Source organism: Chaetodon auriga, chromosome 11 (genome assembly GCF_051107435.1).
Source record: "Chaetodon auriga isolate fChaAug3 chromosome 11, fChaAug3.hap1, whole genome shotgun sequence".
NCBI lineage: Eukaryota > Metazoa > Chordata > Actinopteri > Chaetodontiformes > Chaetodontidae > Chaetodon > Chaetodon auriga.
The window spans coordinates 17,690,925-17,712,235 of record NC_135084.1 but is presented as its reverse complement, the minus strand read 5'-3'; the positions used below and the strand labels follow the sequence as shown (position 1 = coordinate 17,712,235).

Here is a 21,311-nt window from a genome sequence, read left to right as displayed (position 1 = left end):
CGACCCAGGCAACACGAGTAGAATACTAGAGCAGCTGCTTTAGTCTCAGGCCAAAGTGTGTGTCTGTGTGTTTACATGTGCGAGAGTGTTTCAGCCCCGACTCATACAACAACACACGAACAGTGGCGCATCATGTACAGGTGAAAATCATCCACACTGTGCAACCAGTGGAGCTCAATCAACTGTTCAGGTGCAAAAGAAAATTGGGAATTAATTCAGAAAAGCTATGCTAATAAACATTTGAATCCCGTAGCTGCGTGAAACAAAGCTTTTGAAGAGAAACTGTTTAATGGCTCTAAACCAGTGTGCTGACAACAGAGAGAAACAGCCTGAAGTCCCAATTTTAAACCTTTGTCTGAGCTAATGTTTTTAAATTTGAAGCCACTTTTGTCAGATTTTATTTGGACAGATTACAAATTGAAAATTGAAATGAAGGAAAAATGATAATCAAATCAGTCTAAAACTACAATCTTAACAGACGAAGGTGCAGTGGACATTTAATTAGAATTATGCTCCAACTGCTGCCTAAAGCAGTCCAGCAGCATAAACATCTTTAATGATAAAGCTTGGGCATTGTAATCTCTTCATGGATACAGTTTTGTATGAAAAAGACCACCAGAATCTCACCCTGTGGAGGGGGTCATGATGCATCCTCCACGATCAACGGTCATCCTGCAGCCACAGCCGCGCTCTGGGGTGTCGTGGTTCATGCCAAAATTGTGTCCCAGTTCGTGTGCCAAAGTCACGGCTGCACCCAGGGGGTTCTCAGAGTGATCCTGTGATGGGAAAGAAAAGGGCCCCCCAGACCATGAGAACATGCTAATTAAGTGTAATCTGGTATGTTTGAACATGCGTGAAATTCAATCAAAGCTAATTCAGCAAGCTCTGATAAAGACCAAGCCGTGCTGAAGTGCAGTCACTCACAAGAGAAGAAAGAAACAGCAAAGTTCAGTGAAGACCATTTTAAAGCTGCAGATTCCTAAAACAGTTCAGTAACTGTCAGATCTGCCTCCTCATCCTTCTTCTATTACTCATTCTCCTCATGGAGGCCTGAATTCATCTGCCATCCCATTACCCCTGCAGACCCAATCACACCTGCCGCATGTGGAGACGGCTACTGCGGTAAGTTCCATGAACCTACCGCTATATGACCTGCTGCTGCATTGATAAGCGAGACAACTGCCCTTCACCGGGCAGACAGAGACGGAGAATGACAAGAGAAAGGTGGAAGTCTCGCCGAGTTTTGCAGACAGGTTGAGAGGGAGACTGGGTAAACAAGGCAAACAGGGAGAGGGAGGAGGAGGAGGAAGAGGAGGAGAAGGAGGGCGACTGAGAAATTAAGTCAGTGTGGTATAAACAGAGATGAATGGCCCAATGATCCTATCAACTTCTAATGGAATCCTCCTGTGATGATATGATTACTTGGTGTTTATATTTTGCAAATGTTGCTGTTTAAATTAACTATCCTTGGGAAACTGTAATTAAAGATCCACAGCTGCAAAATTAGTTGTTAAAGTTTTAGCTTTTACACATTTTAATGTATTGTAATAAAGTTCAGAACACAGGCACAATTTTTAGCATTTCCCTCACTGATATCGTACAAATATTCTCATTAAGAGAATAGTTTTGAGAAATAAATTTCACGAATGAACGTGTTATAGTTTGTTTGTTAAGCCATGCAAAAACCAAAACACAAAAGACATCTGAGCAATGCAGTTACTGGTCTCCAGAAAAGGAGTCCAGCACAAAACACAGTGGAAAGCAATGAAGTGTCACTTTTATGCTTTGTTCAGATTAAACAAACAAAATCTAATTGTTGGGCTTTCGAGGTGCTTTACTTTTCGACAGAGTCAGGCTAGCGATTTCCCATTGTTTCCAGTCTGTGTGCTAAGCTAGGCTAACTGGCTGCTCGCTGTCATATTTACTGTACAGACATGAGAGTATCAAACACTTTCTCCACCACAAAGAGAATAAGCAATTCTCTAACATGTCAAACTGTTCCTTTAATTTCAAACATTTTGCCCCGCTCTAGCTCTGAGAATAGATTTCACATTCACGGCGTGTTTGTCTATGTATTACTAATGCTGGAAATCTGGTTCTTCAAAGATATACTGTACATAAACATCTGAGCCTACACTCACACCTCCACAATCTAAACATGTCCCACAGAGCTGAGCGGCAGGTTGGAAAAGGAAAAGAAATGTTAACATAAATAGTGCACTCAAAATCCATACACAACCATCTGCGCACATTCGCCTAAGTGCAGCCCAGAGACGCATTTTTCAACCTTACGACAGATAAATGCTGCATAAACGGGGGTATGTCGGTATCATACTTAACAAAGCTGATCGATGTGTAACAAACCCCCAAAGCTACTTGTATTTACACTCTTAAATCTGCCATCCCCTGAGAAATGTCCTCTGCCATGCACATGAGAAACTCACATGTGTCCTTTGAAGGCGGGGTCATGTGTCAAGGTTGAGGGCAAGCCAATCTATTTTCTGCTCTGATTAGAGAGCAGCATCATGGGGAGTTGCACCCTGCCTTTTAACAAGAAAGATGGGAAAACTTTCCTCTGCTTCTGCCATGTTTATCAGTGTGTCACTATGTGTGTGCGTGGAACTCATAGTTCAGTGCTTCCTCACAAAAAAGTCTAACATCGGTGTCAGCAGAAATGTATGAAACTCTTGAAAGCCAAAGTCATTACTTTGAAGCAGCTATAAGCCGCTATTGTGATGGTGAGAATTTGATAGTGTTGGTTAGGAGAAATGCTCTGATAGTCTTTCCGATATCTTTTCCAGCCATGTGAGAAAATAAGTCCCAGACTTGAAGAATACCCTATAAAAAAAGTGGATCCAGTTTGCTGTCACACTTTAAACCTAAGCATTCACACATAAAGACCCATGTGAGTTTACTTTAAAAAATAAATAAGGTTTCAACACATAAACTGTACCAACATGTGGACTAAATAGAGGATTTGAGTCTGATTAACACACATGGAAGTGTACGGTTTGAGAAATGGTTCATGTCATCTGACCGCCCTCTAACTGGTTACATGGTCCTTTAATCTGGGGCCAAACCATCTGCCATCTGTAAGTAATGGGGAAGACAAACATCTGGAGGAGCTGCGGCCAGCAGAAAACATATCTATTAATGGGGGAAGCACATCTGGGCTGGGGCGTAATAGCATTGGGCTGATAACCACTTTGTGAATTGGCATGTGTGTCAAGTGCTAAAGCAGGAAGAGGAGCCCAACAGGCAGCTAATTTACTATGTGTAATAATTTAGCGTACCTGGGGTGATGTGCAGCTGTGAGTAAAAATATGCATTTTGATTCAAATGTGTGGCATAAACAATTTATCACATCTCATAAAAATGTAAATGTGGTTTTGTTTAAACTCTGTGGCCTTTGTTTACCCCAGTGCCAAACCAACCCATTTAGAGATGTCGGAAGAACGCTTGATTGAATGACTGCAAGACTTCGAATTGACCTAACAAGGGCGTGCGTGTCTCCAGTCCAATCCTTCTGAGAGTATATCTCTACATATTCTTTTGTGCACATGGGTGTTTGTGGTAATGATGAGGACATGACTGTTGACGGAGCGCCAGCACAAATATCATTATGTTTAAAAGCAGGACTTCCTGCCAGACCTGTCGCTAAATGCGCTTCCAGCAAACGACGGACACCTTTTCTGTGTAAATCACGTCTGGATTGTCGGGCCGGCTGCATCTGCAAAATGTTCACGCTGATACAATCAAGCTACACAGAGGAAGAAGAGGGTGGAGGCATAGTGGGAGCAGCAAGGAGGTTTTTACACTCACCATGACAATGCCTCCAGACTGCTCAACTGTGCACATGCTCATAATGGGCGCCATGCCAATGGTGGTGCCCTGGAAGTAAACCCCACTGCAACAGACAGAGGACAGAAGTGGGGTGTTGTTTAAATTGTTAAAATCTGCACGACTAGTCTGAATTCATTACAGCAGCTTGTTTTCCAAAGCATTGACAAGGTTTAGATGAGTTCTGTACCAGGGTTAGATGTACCGTATTAACTTCAAACAATAATCTTTTTGACTTTTTACTCAATTGAAAATGGTACAAAGGCAACATATTTAATGTTTTACCTCATCAACTTTAATGATTTTTGCGAATATGTGCTTATCTAAATTTGATGACAGCAACTTCGGAAAACTGCTGTCAGTAAACAGTTAGTTTGCTGTTGTACATTCAACAAAATGAATGGAAACCAATGGCTGACTGGGTGGGAAATGTGAAAAAACAAAGGCACCCTCTGGACAATGGTTAGAAATAATGTAAAGTATAATGATTTTGTGGCTGATGGCCCTTCAAGGATCTGTTTGTTCCTCTCTGGGCTCACTTCTGTTGAATTCAAAGTCTACCTTATGAGCTGGGCATTGTCGTGAGGTTTCTGGGGCAGCAGTTTGACTTTCCTCCAGTCTAAGAACTCGTGCAGGGTGGTGAAGGGATCCTGGGTGATGGGACATTTATCAGAGTCACTCCACACCTCCAAACCCACCAGGGCCACCCGGATGTCCAGAGCCCTGTAGAACTGAAGGGGAGAGAGTTGGTGAGCAGCGAGAGAGAGCGTGAATAGAAATAGAGTTTAGATTACATGAACGATCAAAAGGCTTTCAACCAGATGTGTGAGACATGCAGCTGTTTACCTCTGGTTTCTCAGTTCACTGAATTACAGTACATACAGCCCTGAAACCTCTCCCGTGTGCATCTGCATCACGTTTCTGACACGATCAGATGTCTTTTTCATGTCTCTATTCGTGCTTTCCTTATGTAAATCCATGTGCCTACTATATCTGCAAGCTATAGATCTGCAGCCCTGGCAGAGGTTTTAGACAGACTAAAAGCAGCTGTTTTAGTAGGACATTAATATATCATCCAGTCATCCCATTAATCTCTGCTGCCAGCAATATTTCTATTTTAAAAAGGTGATTTATCCCTCCCGCGCAAAGGGGAGATGATGTTTTACCTTGTCCACATAATTGGCTATCTCTGCCAGTCTCTGTTTCACCTTCTCCACATCCCTCCCCTGTTTCTGAAACTGAAAACAAAATGACATGCAATTAGCTGCAGAAATGGAAAACATTTGAACAATACCCACACATAACTGTGCTGCGTTAAGACATAAATGATTGCAGTTGCAGTGATTGTCAGAACTAAAAGGCATGAAACAACACAGAACACCCGTAAAGGCAATACGTTTTCTGTGTCTTCAGCAGCTTGTCAAGCTGTGACCATCTGGATCTAGAAAAATCTCCCAGTGTTAGAGAGACGAATGGCACGGCCACAGGGAGCAGGTATATTGGCAGATCTGACATCCTGCAAAGCTTTGGATCCAAGTCAGCCCTCTATTTCCAACCTACTGTGCATCCACCTGCAATTGTTGCTGGATTTCAAATGTGAACCTGAACTTGATCCCTTCTCCTTTTTCCTATTTTTTTTCATTTCCTTTCTTTCTATTCAGGTTGGTGGCATTAGCAGAGGGCAGCCAAGAGGAAACCCCACAACGAGCTCGTCAGTGCTTACGGGTGACTCCTCTGTATCCACGCGGCTTTTTCCGGTTTCCTGTCTGGTCCGCTGGGGAATCGTTCAGCACTTCCTGTCAAAACGCCTCTGCCACAAGACCACACTGCTGGTTGCACACTGACCTAATTCTGCAGTCCCAGCAGGACCTGCTCTACTGTTACTACAGCTTACCCTGCCTTTTTTCCTACTGTTAACATAAAGGGTTGCTGTGCTTTCAGTTTGTTGTTGCTGTTGTTCAAACACTATATGATGCAAAGTAGATGCATTACCTCTCTGTTGTCTGCAACAATGATCAGCTCAACGTACTTGGTTGTCTTCTGAGCATGCCTTTTATGCTGAAGTAAAAACAGAGATATTGCATGTTAGAAATGTTTTAAGATTCACTGAAATTTTTTTTGTCAGGCCTTTTGTCCAGTTATCTTAAAGGTCTGTACGGTAAAAGTGAAGTCACAGGTAGCAGCTGTTTGGCTTAGCTTATGGGGAAAACAACTACCTACCAGCTCCTCTAAAGCTCATTAACAGGTTAAATTTACACATTTTGTTACATTTGGAAATGGCCACGGCAGATGTCACCCCCTTTGCAGTCTTTCTGCTAAGCTAAGCTAATGGACTGCTAGCTACAGCTTCATATTTAGCATACAGGTAGATGTATCGATCATCCCAAATTTTATCTTATGTGCTTATTAGCATTGCAAAGCTTACCAAAGCCAGGACATCACACAAAAGCAAATCATACAGCCATATTCAATGATCTTTTTGCCCCACTGTCCCATCCGTTAAGGTGGAACTGATATTCTTCTAAAACCACAAAACCCAAATATTACTCAGGGGTCATTAAGTACTGTATGTTGGTAAGTTTCACTTCCTGACTCAAATGTTGTTTTTAATGCTTGGGAATAGTGGCAGATGGATGCTGCACCTGCTCCATGTAAATCATTGGCCAAACCTGCATGGGCCCTCGACTTTGGGCTTTAAGCGCAGATAAAATGTGTCAAGCCCAACACAGCACCCTCTGGGAGCTTATCCAAACTGGCTGGCTTGCCAATTTGTCGATCCTTCCTCAAACGTCCATTTATCTTTCATCAAGTGAACGTTGCCCTTACTCTTCAGAAATGTTTGACAATTAAAATATGACCAAAAAAAATGCTCAAATTGATGACAATATAGCTCTGAATTGCGACATCCAAAGGTTCTAATACGAGATTTGCGCTAAAAAACATTATACTAATCTCACCCTGGTGTGGAAGGATTGGAAGGGGCTTTTGATGTGGTTTTCAGGGGCAACAGAGGACATGTTGAAGCCGTGGCCGCAGTCTCCTGGGGTCAGTCTGAGTTCTTCCACTCGGTAGATGAAGTGGGCACAGTTGTCACGGCCAGACACCGGCTCAATGATGAATGTCTTGTTTTCAAGTGCAATGAAGCCTCTGCAGGGACAGCAGCGCAAGTCCGAAAACACAGCTTCAAAGCATAACCAACCTCTCAAATGCAGAATTTGATTGAATGTGACTCCTATTTTCTACAAGCCCACTTACGCCAAATGAAACTTTGAAACATTTTTTGGTAACACTTTATATTAAAGTGCACATATTCACCATTAGCTAGTTGCTTATTTGCATGCATATTAGTAGCATATTGGCACTTCATTAGTCATTATAAAGCTCTTAGCAATGCAAATTTTTGACATGACCAAATTCTAAAACTATTAGGTCATTAACTAAAAGTTTGCTGTTAAAAAAAACTCCCAATTGCTGCTTATTGACAGTAAGTAAGGAAGTTGTGCATGAATTATGATCTAAATAACCTAACCTAGCCTCACCCTAAAAAACCCTAACCGCAGAATAAAGCTAAAAAGAGCTTTCTAATGACTAACAAAGAGCCAATATGGAACTAATATGCATCCTATCAGCAACTTGTTAATGGTGAATATGTGTACTTTAAAATAAAGTGTGGCCAACTTTTTCGATTTTGGTTTAAAACTCCTCATGTCTTTATGCACCAAAGCTCTTAATTCACAAATAACTTCAGTACAATTAGTGTGTCAGTCTTCTTTACCTCAAATGAATAATATTTACCCCAAATTAAACTTTAATGCTTTTTGTCATTAGCTGTTGTTGATAAAAGGTTGCCATGGGAAAGTAAACATTTTCTGAGTCCAAAAACATTATCTTGCTGTTTAATTAAGCAGAACATGACATTGTGTATGTTAAGACTTTTTGCCCAAATCTTCCAGTTGCGATTGGTCATTAGCAACAGCAAGATGTCAATTACTGCCAAAACGAGCGCAGATATTTACCGGATGCCTCGGTGGACAAAGACAATGAGGTGTGACATTTTCTCCTATTCCTGCGAGTCACACACCAATTTACTGACAGCGCGCTTAAGGGGCTTAAGAGCGATGGGCTGCTGTGCAGACTGACTTAAGTAAATATAAACATAGCGGTGGCAAATGGCAGTTAAAGGGCAGTGCTGAGATGCTGCTTGAATGCAAAACGATGGCTACGTTCCATACCGAAGGCCTGAGCAGGTGCTGAGGGTGACATCAGAGTTTGGATGTGCCTGCACTTCCCCATGGTAGTAGCAGTTGTTCTAAAAGAGATGAATTGTTAATCCAAAAAAGCCTTTTACATACTGTAGATGAAAACATTTTATGCAACGAAAGCTTCACCCACTGGATAACATAATTAAAAATGTATTACATTTAAAAAGAACAAAAGCTGCTTGTCACTGCTCTTATGTGACATCAAAAGAGCGAAAGAGGACAAAGATCCAGCGGAACTGTGCTGATGCTGTCCTAAGGTGTGTCCTCTGGAATGAGTAAACTCTGTCGAGCAACCCTTCCTCCTCTCCGTCTCAATGCAAACAGGCCTTTTTGAAATTAATGCAACCTACAAGAAGCAGGAAAACTGACACGGATGGGCGGTGACAGTAATATGGTAACTGTTTTACCATCGTTATTCCACTAGAATGGTCTAGTAGAGGCAAAAGAGGACATTCAAGGCCCCTCAGACACAGTGGAAACACTGTTGTCTGAGCACAAGGAAAGCAGAGGAAGCGACTCTCATTAAAAGGGAATACAGACCTCCATTTACTGTCAGGCAGCAGTCCAGACCTCTTAAATCAACTGTCATTAGTCACTACGCTGACCATTTCTCATCCCCAATACTGAACTGCAGGAGGACACTTTGGGGTGAGATCGTTGCAAAAAAACCAAACAGTCATTTCCAGCAACTTCTGTTTGACAACTACAGTACAATTCAGCCAGCCAGGTGGTGACGGGATGGAGATTCACTACATTAAGTATAAAAATAGAGCAGCTACAAAGGCTCTGTGCTTAGGCTATGCTTGACCTACATTACTTCACCTTCCATATAAGATCCTCAACTCTTAAAGTGGGTAAATACATTCAAAGTGAAATATTTAGTCCTAGGTTCATTTTCAGAAGATGAAGCTTCAAAGGGCAGAAGAGATAAAATACATGTTGGTTAACCCCTTCATGTCTGATTTTAAAATGAAGTTCTGGGGGTTTGAAAAGTGTCTTTGTATTGACTGACCCGCCGTAAAGCTGCTCCTTGTTAAGGGTTTGATTTATCTCTTGATTTACAGTTCCTGCTCAGGATTGTTTTGTGGATGTAGCAAACATTGAAATAGCAGAAAAATCATCATATTCACAGGTTCTCTTGTCTCATCAGATGATTCACAGACCGGTGGAGCTTATTTACAGTACACGTCTTTCCACTGATCCCTGATTAACACATGGCTGATTGCTGAGTTCAGTGACAGCAGGTACTGGAAGTGTGCAGCTGCGTGAGGCTTATCTAAGACAATACAGTATGTCTATTTGACAGCTTGATGCAGCGCTTGTAACATCCTCCCACACAAAATTAAAGGTGAGGGAGAGAGTGAAAAACGCTGTTTGCATAACTTTGAGGGAAATAGACTTGTCAGTCATTGCTGAATTATCCAACATTTCTCCTCCAAGCTGTGAGTGACCTGACAAAATGTCCTCACCGCTGCTCAGTAAAACAGTGATTTCAGTCCAACTTATCACAAAAGGACAAGAGACTGTTAACCATGTTTAAAAAAAAAACTCTTTTCAAAGTCACAGTTTTTCTGGTGCCACAGAGAGGTTATCCCTCCTCCTGCTACAAATTACTGTCGTCATGCAGTGAAACCTTCTTTCTACCTAACTTGAAATAAAAATACCTTCATCATCGAATGAAGAATCAAATTTGCCTGGATTTTCTCTTGTGAGCCACATGAACTGAGTTCAACAAGTGCCTCAGTGAGTGAGTGGCCTTGAGAAGAGCTTGAAATTCACTTGAAACATTCCTTCATTTTCAAGAAACCAGCTGAAAAAAAACCAAAACTGTTTGCTTTACACAGCTAGCGTACATACAGTGTACAATAAAACAAGTAGGCAGGGACAGATCAGCAGCTAAAAGGGGATTCAATAATAAAATCCTGATGGCAATGTTGGCGTAAAAACAGCCAGCATAAAACACAGCTTATCAACAAGTAGGCCACAGGGTAGAGGTACCATTCAGCAACAGCCAGAGGCTTTCCAATACACACTGGACCACATTGTAGTGATTAAAAAAACAATCATCAATTAAACACCATTTATTTTCATCCTAAATTAGATTTTGAGCTAATGCATAAAACACAGCGTAGATCATCGTCTACTGATCGTGTATGAGCAGAAACAAAACAAAACATCTGTCTACGTGAACATTTTTAAAGGGTCAGTTTTTACAGCGTGACTGCAGAGCACCGCTGCACGTCAACTCGACCATAAATGTCAAAAGCACTCGAGTGCCACTGTACCGTGAAGTTGTGAGCACCGGTGACTGCACTTCCATCCTCCCGGTAATGTGTCTCAGTGTAATGGCTTGCAAAAAGTCCCCTAAGAAGAGAACAAAAAAAAAAAAACACACATACACATCAAACACAGTGTGAATCTGAATGGATTAAAAAAAAAAACTCTGTGTTTTCAGACTGCTAAGAAAACTGCACCCTTAGTTGACTTTTTATGTAGATTCAGTGTTGCTTGTGAGGATTTGGGGGATAATGTGGACGAAGTGCTTAGCATTCAGAGGCAAGGAGGGACTTGATTTTCTGTGAATTTATTAGGTGATTTGTACATGCCCTTGAATCCCTTGGCATTCAGCATGACTGAGTAGAATCCCTGCTGAGGTAATTATTTTGTGCATGTGTGTTTCTATGCATATATGTGTGTGTGTGTGTCTGTGGACATATTTTAAACTGTCACGGTGTGTGTGTGTGTGCGTGTAGGTTTTGCTCCTAAGGCCATAAGCAGATGGACACAGTGAGCCCCACCCCGAGCCTTGGCAAAGGAGCAGCAGGAACACCCATCTTTTGCAGCTGCATAATCGCACTGACATCAGGCAGGATGATCTCAGGATGTGTGTGAATGTGTGTGTGTGTGTGTGTGTGTGTGTGTGTGTGTGAATGAGAAAGAGAGAGCATTAGCAAGTGAGAACGTGACTTTTTTGTCGACAACTCTGTGTGACATGATTTAAGATTCCTGTGCAAAAATCTAAAAAAAAAAAAAAAAAAACTCATTACAGCGTGGACAAAAGGTGAATGTAATTTAATCTGGTCACTTTAAGGCGTTTTGGCTGAGTGAATGACTGTCATGTCAAAACAAAAAGTTTCAGAAAAGTATCAAACTGGCTGACTTTTGTTCTGCAGAAAACATCAGACTCATAAAGACAGAAGGGGAGATGGAGGGGATTTAAAGAACTGGAACGCAGTGTTTGTCCAAATCACAGTGGGAACCATTCGTATCCCAAACCGCTCTGCCATCACACACAGCTTGCATGAACCACAAACCAGAATTAGATGAGAGCAGATGAAGCCAGTAACTTATTTTTTCCATACTTCAGGAACAATTAAAATCTTATCTGTATGTTTAAAGTTAATTTTTTCTGACCTATTTCAAAAAGGATCCATCCTCTGTGGCCCTCGCCTGACCACATTTAACTTCATTAAATACTTATTATCACTTTAATGTGCCTTATCATGCCATTAGCAAGCTCTAAACCAAATCCGATAAGCCAGCAGTCAGTAATCACTTTAAAGGGCCCGGTATGTCTCATTAAAAATGGATGACGCATCAGAATGTGCTCAATGCTTGATGGAAATTCCCCAAATATGTTATACTTACCTTGCGAAAGCAGTGTTTCAAAAGCAGCAATGTTAAGCAGCCACCTGCAAATAACATCCACACAATACTATGATGTTTTTGACGAAAGGAGGGCAAAATCAAAATGCTCTAATACTGGATGTGTTTGCAGTAAAGATGGGATTTGTGTCATGTGAGCGGTAATTCCAAGCAAATGCTCCCGTGCTGTGTTTTGAGAGCATGTTTGGGAGATCCAGCTTAGGGCAGCGTGGCCCCTGGTACTACCACGCATACTTTATTAAAGCTGCAGATTTTACACGGTGGAATCTGCCTGCAATCAACTCCTTGGCAAGAGTACAGAGTTTATGGGACCATGAATATTTACTGTGTGTTCAAAGAGAGTTTCCCTCTGCCCACTCTGGCTACCTTTTAGCTGGTATTGTGTATCTTACACAGCTGAAAAGTGACCCTGCTGATGATATGATGCCCTCGGTTCACATTTCTCTCCGGCTTTAATGTTTCGCTCTTTGCCCTTTTACTGTCCACGTACAGAGGAATAAACCTGACTGAGGATGAGCTTTTAAAAAAAACAGGCCTTGGTTTTACTTTCTCCTGAGCGCATTCAAAAAAAAAAGAAAAAAAGATATGAGTTTGACATTTTCATTGAGAGGCAGTAGAAAATGTCATCCTCACGGCACCCAAGACATGAGGGTCGTGTTTTTCCACTAAACTAAAAGCAATGAAGGAAATTGAGTTTGACTCAGAATGCTTCCATGTGATTACACCTCCTTTCTTAGCAACAACTACCCACCTCCATCCCTATTTTTGTTGAGGGGAACATGCGGCCAATCAAATGCAATTTAGATGGAGAACGGCAGTTGAGAACTGGACTGAAAATTGCCTCAGTTCTCCCCAGAAACCCAGCGTGAATCCTCCAAGTGCTGCTTTCAGTTTCTCCATGATAAGAGACAGGTTGTAAAATTCATGAATGGATCAGAAATGCAGAGCTTGTTACGGATGTTCAAAATGACCTTCTTTTTTAACATGTCCCTTGACTCCACATGAGGAGGATGACAATCTCTGCCCCACAACTTCAATTCATTCAAAAAGTGCAAGTGCAGAACAAGCAGTAGCATGTTTTAGGAGGTGCCCTGTGGACTGTGCGCCTTTGCTCCTCTGCTTGTTATTTACTTTTCTGATAACTTCCAGAAATATTATATAAATCTCCTGTAACTGCTTGAGTCAATAACCATCGATTCAATGCTCCTAAGTGTGTGTTGCGATTCATTAGACACAGTCTAACATCTAATTAATGTTTCTCTAATAGTCGCCCAGGTTAATTGTGATGGATGAGGGGCTCTTTAATAGCACCCCGGGAGGCAAAAAACACTGTTATTTGTCTTGAAAAATAATCTCCCATCTCTTTTCTTCAGCATCTAACAAAGTGCTCTTCACAATTAATTAAATTTCTCAGAAAATTCATTTATGGCATGAATTACTGACTGTTAGCTTTCCATACTTAGAGCCAAGTATGTTGTCCACCCTGTGACTGTTTGATAATCAGGAGTTTGATTTACAAGGTGTTAAAGTGGATCTTTGTGATTCTGTGTCATCCTTTTAACCTCCCTGATCCCTGATGCCTCATACATGATGACATATACGTTCCTGCTCCCTTTCCATCTCTTGACGTAGTTGGATGCTGACACATATCCTACACAAAAATCTATGAATGAATGAGTGTCAGAGATATGATGAGCACAATGCAGGGACCAAGCAGACGAGGACTAGCAGAAAAACTCATTACAGTGGACCTTACAAAAACCCCAGCTTCCTTTATCTGCTGCATGAAAAAATATGACTTTCTGTCATATCTGAAATCACGGCAGATAGAACTGTTGTTGAACCGAACGCATTTTGGTGAGTCCTGTTGGAAAAAAAACAAAACAAAACAAATCAAACCCAGCAGACACGGGCTCGCAACAACGGCATAATTGATGAAGCCCAAACTGGATGTGTCACACGTTGTTTACATGAATCAGTGTTTTTAATATCATCCTTTTCTCAGGCATCCAGAGAGTACAATGTTCTGTGCAAATTTAAAGCACTCATTTACATATATGTGACTCCATGCCTCATGTAATAATTTACCATTACACAAAGCCCCTTGAGCGTGAAACCATTTGAGAGAAATGTGGCTCTTCTTGCAGACTCTCTGCTTCCTTTGAAGACTGCTAACCAGTGATTTCTTTTAATCCCCTCTACCCCACGAGCCTAACCCTAAGCCTTCCTATAGCTGCTACTTACGGTGCTGTATGCCTAACTTGAAAAAGAGCATTCTACAGAAGGACAGAGAGATGAAGAGGAGAGGAGGAACTAAAGAGGTGTGGTTGACAAGTCTAATTCTATTTCCACATACGGACGCGTTCCAAATTGATTTACATACAGCTCAATGTCCCTTCAGCTTAGGCTTGGCTGTAGCGGGTGCACCGGAGTGTACAAAGCCAGCAAAGCCACAGAAAACCACGGAGACAGAGACGAGGGTGGGAGGAGTGGAGGGAGCAAAACAGAAAAATCCCATGAACTGCAGAATTAGAGGAGTGCCTTCCTTCACTCTGCTTCTCTGGCTCTGTAAAAGATCACTTATGTATATTTGTGCTCCTCTTGGTACAAACCACATAACTGTAGGCTGTGAGAGCATGAAATGAACCTCTTCGTTATAGGTGTCAATTTTCTCCACGAAATTTAAGGTGTCAAGCCACACTTGCAGCCCGTGAGACATAACTTAGGTTAAATGCCAACAAGCTCAAAATGACAACATTTATATGCTAGCTGTTTAGCAATGCTTACCATGCTCACATCTTAATTTAACGTGCCAACAATTGCTATTTAGCACTAGATACAAGGTTCAGTTGAGGCTGACAGGAATGTCATTAAGGTTAAAGACAAACTGGACCTGATTTTGGGCCTAGAAACACCAACGTTGTTGCAGTTCATCCTTTGAGGAACATGAATGTGTGTACAAAATTTCATGCACTCCATGCAATAATTGTGGAGACACTTTGTACTGAACCAGGGGAGCACCAAAGACAGGCAAATTTATCCTCTGGGAACAATGCACGCACCATTCTTTAGGCCAATCAATCAAACAGATGTGGAAATATTTCACTGGGAAACTGAAAAACTGAAAATGTGCTGGTGGCACTGCATACAATGTCAGGGGATTACCAAAGTCACAAGGATTCTTCCCTGAGGACCAAATTTCATGGCAATTCATCCAATAGTTTTTGAGACATTTCCCTCAAAACCAAATATGCCAACCTCACAGTGGTGCGAGAGGAACAGTCAGTGGATCCCCAAAGTCAATGGGATATATCATCTCGGGACAATGAATGTCTGTACATTTGTCAAGCCTCTTCAGTCTGGATCAAAGCGGTAGGCCGTCTGACTGTCGCAGTCTCACTGCTAGCGTGGCAAAAAGTCACATGGATGAGAGAGCAGGCTAAAATTTTCCAATACAAACACTTTAGCATGCAGCAGACCAATATCAAACAAGCAGGCTGATGGGCCGAGCCTGTTTAAATATTGACTGACCAAAGCAAAGATGGCTCCTTAAGTCAAGATCCCTTTTGGTTTAAGTAGAAGTCAGCAGAGCAGCTTGTTAAATCATTCCACAGTGAGTTCACGAAAGCCAAGATGAGGACACCAAATAAGATTCCCATCATAGGGAAAAGAGAGTTTTTACAGATTAAAGACCCAAAATGGCCTTGCAGAAACAAATGTACCAGTGACTCAGTCTTCAAGTGGTCAGGCCCACAGCTTACAGGCAGCAGTGACGAGTAAGAGCGTTACAACTTGCTTTATAGTTGATGTTCAGTTGAGATCCAAATGAAAACCTGCCTTTTGCCATTCAATCACCAAGAGGGTACACTCACTCCAACAACGCTCTCTGTCTGTGCCCCTCGCCTCAGGCTTCAAAACTCTGCGTGTGATGTGGTGCCCACGGCGAGTGAAATCATCACATCAGTAAAACAAACCGCCGAGGGAGAAACAAGGCTCTCTGCACTAGAGAGCAGTTGTGAATGATGAATCATAGAATAGTGATGCAGTTCGGGGAAGCTCTCCCGCTCTCACACACTCTAAAATGACCAAAATCACAGGCATTCATGGGAAAATATAAACGCATTTTCCTGCTGGAGCAACATCACTGATCATATGATCTCCTTCAAGACTTCTTCACTCTTCACCAATGAAGATTATAGGCCCCATGAAACATAATATATGAGTGCTGATGAAAAGTATTAATAGGAAATGATTGCAAGTGACAGTGAGATCACATGATTTTTCTCCTCGGGGCTTCTGATGGTCAGTGACTGTTAGAAATAAACAGAATCTCTCTAAGAGGAGACATTTTGATGATGCTGATGTGTTGCAGGTACCCATATTGGATTGCGCCATTCTCCCGATCACTTCACAGTGAAAGGTGTAACTGTATAAGATACAGTCCTTGAGATAAATCTAACTGTAAATGTAGGATAAATGCTGTATAGTGTGGGCTTGTGCATCAATTGTCAGACATTTTTCTAGCATGTGAGAATCTCGAGAACTCAGATCACCAGAGTCGGTTTCTGTCCTCTGGGTAAGCCTTGTCCCTCTGACATATCTTCTTTACATCTCCAAAGAGTTTTATTTTCTTTCATAGCACGTCTATGGTAACCTTATCTTTTATGCTTCAAGATATTTCTTATTTTGCCACCCATCTCTTTTTACCGGCGCTGCTTTTTACTACTGCAAAGTCTAAAAAAGTCTTCACAATTGATAACAGAATATGGGTAAAAATGCCAGGCTGCAGGTGCAGAACAAGGATTTAAAAAGTGTTGGTTGTCAAGCTCCAAGCCCTTTGATACTTCTAATGAAGGTGTCAAACACTGCAATTTGTGCCGAAGCTGTATCAATGTGATTATTTCCCTCCGTTGTGAAATAAAGCAATCACCGCAGCGAACAGCAGTGAGGTACTGCAGAGCTGTTAGAGAATGAACTGTTTCATAGCTGCTGGCCTACAAGTCTGGAATATTTAACACCATAAAACGATTCCCACACTAAACATATTTTTCCTCATAACTGTACAAAGAGCATGATGTCATATTCCCTCTGCGCCCTTTAAAGGGAATAGTTTGTTGAATCAGCGGGAGGGAAAATGCTCTCATCTACAGTAAGAATGAACCCCGCACATGAAGCCAGGCCAACTGCCTAACTCCTCTTTGGGTACGGCCAGCTGCTATAACGCAGGCTCAACCTGTCCATCTAGTCCAAAATTAGCTGCCGGCATTTGTGTCCTCCCCACTTATTGCACCACTGAGGCTGTGTGTTGTAATTAATGCTCCAAGCTTTTGCAGCTAAACATCAGAGCGTTGAGAATGTAAAATGTGTCGCTAAAGGAGTGTTTGAATTCTTTATTACTCTGACAAAGCAGCGCAGAATATTTCTGGGCACCAGATGATGACGGTGTGCCCACAGGCAACATCACCATGACGAACACGCAGTGAACCAGAGACTCTCTATATATGGTGAGAAAAATATGCTCTTGATAGAGTGATGAATACATATTTGATCAATCTGTGATGACAAATGCAAACAGTTAAAGGAGAAGCTTGCACTCGCTGTCTTTGATCACTAATCACTAAGGAAGAGTTCAAATCCACTCTTAACCTCCTCCAGGCTCTTATTTAACTTCCTTATTCTGTACAGATATTTATTTTTTCTTAATACTATTACATTATGTATCTTGTGAGAGGGGGAAGTCACCAAGATTTAATGTGATTGTCCAGCAGGAGACTGGATGAGTCTGCATTGTTGCTGTACCATTGAATCCTCCATATTACATCATTACTTCTTTTTGGACAGAATACTTTGAGCAATTGAAAGATCGTCCACAGTTAATGTGGGTCATCTGCTTCTGTTTCTTAAAAAATAATTACATTAACAATAATTTCATTTGACAGCCAGCTAACAGTACCAGTGTGTGAACCTGAAATACACATGTAAAATGAGCATTATCATTCAAATACTGGAGCGATACGAGAAGAAGCATCTGTAACATCAGTGTTCTCATTTAGCCCATTTCAACTTGATGTGAAGCGAATAAAAAACCTAGCATATCATGTCTGCATCTTCTACACTTAATCTCTACAAACAGAATACTGAAAACACATCATACCATAAATTGAACAATTTGCTCAAAACAGCGGACAAAAAAGCCTTTTTTTTCTACCTCCGCTCTTGTTCCTCTGCATACTGAAGCTGATTTATGGATAACAAGTGTGTGCAGCAGCATCAAATCTTCATTAAAAGTTTGTGAGAAAGAAGTATTCTAAACAACCTCTGGAAATAGTTTTCGTATGCTTGCCCGGTACTGAGATGAACTGTTTTTTGCTTTTGCTGCTTCAATATTCCCATCCATAACAAGCTACACACCGGAACTAATGAGTGACTAGGGATCTTCAAGGGAGGTGGCCTATTATTATTCATTGAAAAAGAGTAAACAAATGCATAAATGTTAATGTCAGAGGGTTCCTATCTGTCCAATTAATCTATGGTTGCTCCCCTGGGCAGCCTCATTGTTCAGCCATACTTTTTTTTGTCTTCAGGGGAAATACGCAATTAAGAGCTGAGCAGAAGAAATATTAAAGATGTTTTTTGTCTTTCGTTTTTCTTCTCTTGCCTTTTATTTTTGTCTTACTCTATCATTTCATTCTTGCTGCAAAAAACATGAAGTAACTGGCGCATATCAGTATGAATCATCTCCTGCTCTCAGCCATGTCATCCACATTTTTTTTTCTTTTTCAAATCTGAAAAGTTGACACACAGACTTCAAACTTCAAGCTGTAAGGAGCACTTGTGCTGCATAAGACAACTGTTTTAATATAACATGTCGTCGCTTCACTGACTGCACACACCCCAGACCATCAGCTTTCCAGTCCCAGACCCCATGGAGCATTTCTTCCCCTCCTCTTAAAAAACGTCTCATGCCATTAAACCCTCTCTTTACACTTTCACGGATCCTGCGCTGATTCTCCAATAAGATAATAGCATACAATCTGTCTTTCTCCACCCCATTACCTTGCAAACATGGTGGAGATGAAAACTTCCACTTGGCTGTGATGTATCATTTTAACATGAGGATCAGGGTGCGCAATCTGTCACTGATGCTGATGCAGTGAGTCAGACTTCTTTCTGTATCAAGTCAGATACCCACGGGCACCTGCCAGGTAGTCTGCATAAAGCTGCATGACAGGTAAAAAATACATTTGTATAAATTCCTGGGGACAGAAATGTGTAAAAATAAAGTACATGCCGGCATGTAGCGGGTGAGAACAAATATCAGAAATGGAAATGATTCTTGACATCTAAATCGGCAAATATTATCAAGGGTGCCAGGATTCTTTTAAATGTGAAAGCCCATAACAAAACTTTTGACCCCTAAAATCCAACAAAATTACGGCACGTCACCCGCCAACAACGATGTAGGCTAGCTGCTCGCTAGTCCACCAAAATGGATGACACAAAGGCAAAAATAGCCAGTGGTGAGCACTAATTTGTGGACAATACATCCTCAAAGGCCAAGTCTGACGTTTGGAAGAAATGTGGCGTGATTATGGGACAGTACGCAAAACGGCAGATAACCTCAGACCAGCCATCATGCAAGCACAAGTTCTCCAAACTTTATGTGACTGACAGAGGTGCAAACAAAATTGCGGCCCTTTGCACTGTTACTTGGCTTAGTTGCGTAGCACATGTTGTTAACACAGTGCTGCACACCACACTTGGAAAACCTGCTGAAGATCATGTCTTTGGTGAGGAAGTATCTGTTCTTATCGACTATGCTAAATCACTTTTGACTTGTTATAAGCAGACCAACCTCCAGAATTGTCTGAAAGAAAAAAATGCTGGACTCTATTAGCAGCCAGTGTGAGGAAATCTGTGCTCTTCTGGAAGAGCGAAGAGAAGAAAACTGCCTGAGAAACCTCAGCAAAGAGACTCTGAGACACTTTGTTGCATTTGGACAAGACCGAGGCCTTGGAGACATCCAAAACCACAACCGTTCGCCTGACGGTTGTGTGTTTGGAGCACCTCAGACATCAGCTGCAACTGTTTGATGCTGTCATCGCTTCATCGCTGAAGGAAAAAAGCCTCAAATTTGAACTGCATCTCTGGCATAGGCTTACAATGTTTTTGCATCCCAAACTGAAAAGCCTGAAGCTGCCTGCAGACCAGGGTGAGGTGATGAATGTTCACAGCGAAGCATGACGTCTTGTTAAAGGTGCTACATTATTCCAGTAAGAATATTTATATCTAAAGTGCAAAATGAGTAATTTCAGCACTTTCAGCAATCTGAAGGCAAAAAAAACCTCAAGAGTTCAAGCTCAGACTGTATGCGCTACACAAGATATGAGGAAACCTTGAAGGATAATTCTGTTTTATTACAACTTGACTCTTATTTTCGTGGGTTCGGCCTTCATTCTTACTAGTGATAACAACCTTGTACTCCCCAAATTAATTTTAGTGATGTGGGAAAGCAGGAATATTGTCAGACAAGCAAGAAACACATGCAGCCCAAAGATCAAATAAAATACGACAAAGAAAAAAATGAAGATGAAGTCGATGTGCATCATAGTTTACAGCATGAATTCTGCTTCAGCTTTGACCTCCCGTACTTGCCCTGGTTTGCTTTCATAGTTTTCCAGTCCAATTAGGGATTACTACATTTCAGCTGTGCGTACTTTCGGTTTTACCTCCAAGTAAAGTGGTTTACATGCTTGTTTACAGCTATCTGAACATTTGCCTGCTCATGGTTTTTTTTTGTTTTCAAAGTTTTCCATAAGCATATAAAGCACCTTCCACAACTATAAAGACAAACTACAAAAGTACAGTTTTCTTCTGGATCAGTGATAACATATTAATCACTTTCAGTATACATTTATCTGCTTCTCTGCAGCTTTGTTTCCCCAACAAATCAGCAACAGTATGTTCCTGTATTTTTGTCCATTTAAAAAAAAAAAAAAAAAAAAAAAAAAAATCCCCACTGGCCTGTGTTTATACACACAGCCTGTGGATTCATTGTGCTGCTGACCCTGTGTTGTCAAGTTCAACATGGAAGCAGTACAGCAAAAACTTCCCCTGTCAATGATGTGACATGATGCACTTCCTCTCCACCTTGTTTTCCAAGGCACATCTGGATTTATTGTGAACACACACTTCCTCTCATGTGCATGTGTGTATAGAGCTATCCTGTGTGTGTGTGTGTGCATGCCTGCATGTGTGCTGCATGTAAACACTCTTGACCTTTCAAACTGATGAATGCAAGCTTTCCAATCTCCAATTGCAGATAAAGCTGTTTGTCATATGGTGCTGAAACCTACAGTATGTGTCCTGCCAGAGTTCTGAAAGGCTGCTGGGCATACAATAAGTTAAACATGCATGGTGATGCAGTATGTGTTTATTATTCAGCTGAAATACGTATGTAATTTTAGAGAGGCAGACTGTTATCTGAATGAATCTGGAACATACATAATAATGCTCATGTAAAAGTGGCATTAGTTCAGGGGC

The 21,311-nt window shown here is 41.4% G+C and overlaps 1 protein-coding gene across 2 annotated transcripts in view; it reads right to left on the bottom strand.

The window, feature by feature from the left end:
• The window catches only part of adam12b (ADAM metallopeptidase domain 12b), a 73,311-nt gene that overhangs the window by 28,281 nt on the left and 23,719 nt on the right, over positions 1 to 21,311 (bottom strand). For both annotated transcript variants that reach the window (XM_076743140.1, XM_076743141.1), the window contains exons 4-11: positions 10,388 to 10,466; positions 8,073 to 8,149; positions 6,798 to 6,987; positions 5,833 to 5,898; positions 5,007 to 5,078; positions 4,402 to 4,571; positions 3,823 to 3,907; positions 628 to 776 (exon numbers count right to left, since the gene is read on the bottom strand). In XM_076743140.1, coding sequence (XP_076599255.1) covers positions 628 to 776; positions 3,823 to 3,907; positions 4,402 to 4,571; positions 5,007 to 5,078; positions 5,833 to 5,898; positions 6,798 to 6,987; positions 8,073 to 8,149; positions 10,388 to 10,466 — 888 coding nt within the window. The remainder of the gene's footprint in view (positions 1 to 627; positions 777 to 3,822; positions 3,908 to 4,401; positions 4,572 to 5,006; positions 5,079 to 5,832; positions 5,899 to 6,797; positions 6,988 to 8,072; positions 8,150 to 10,387; positions 10,467 to 21,311) is intronic.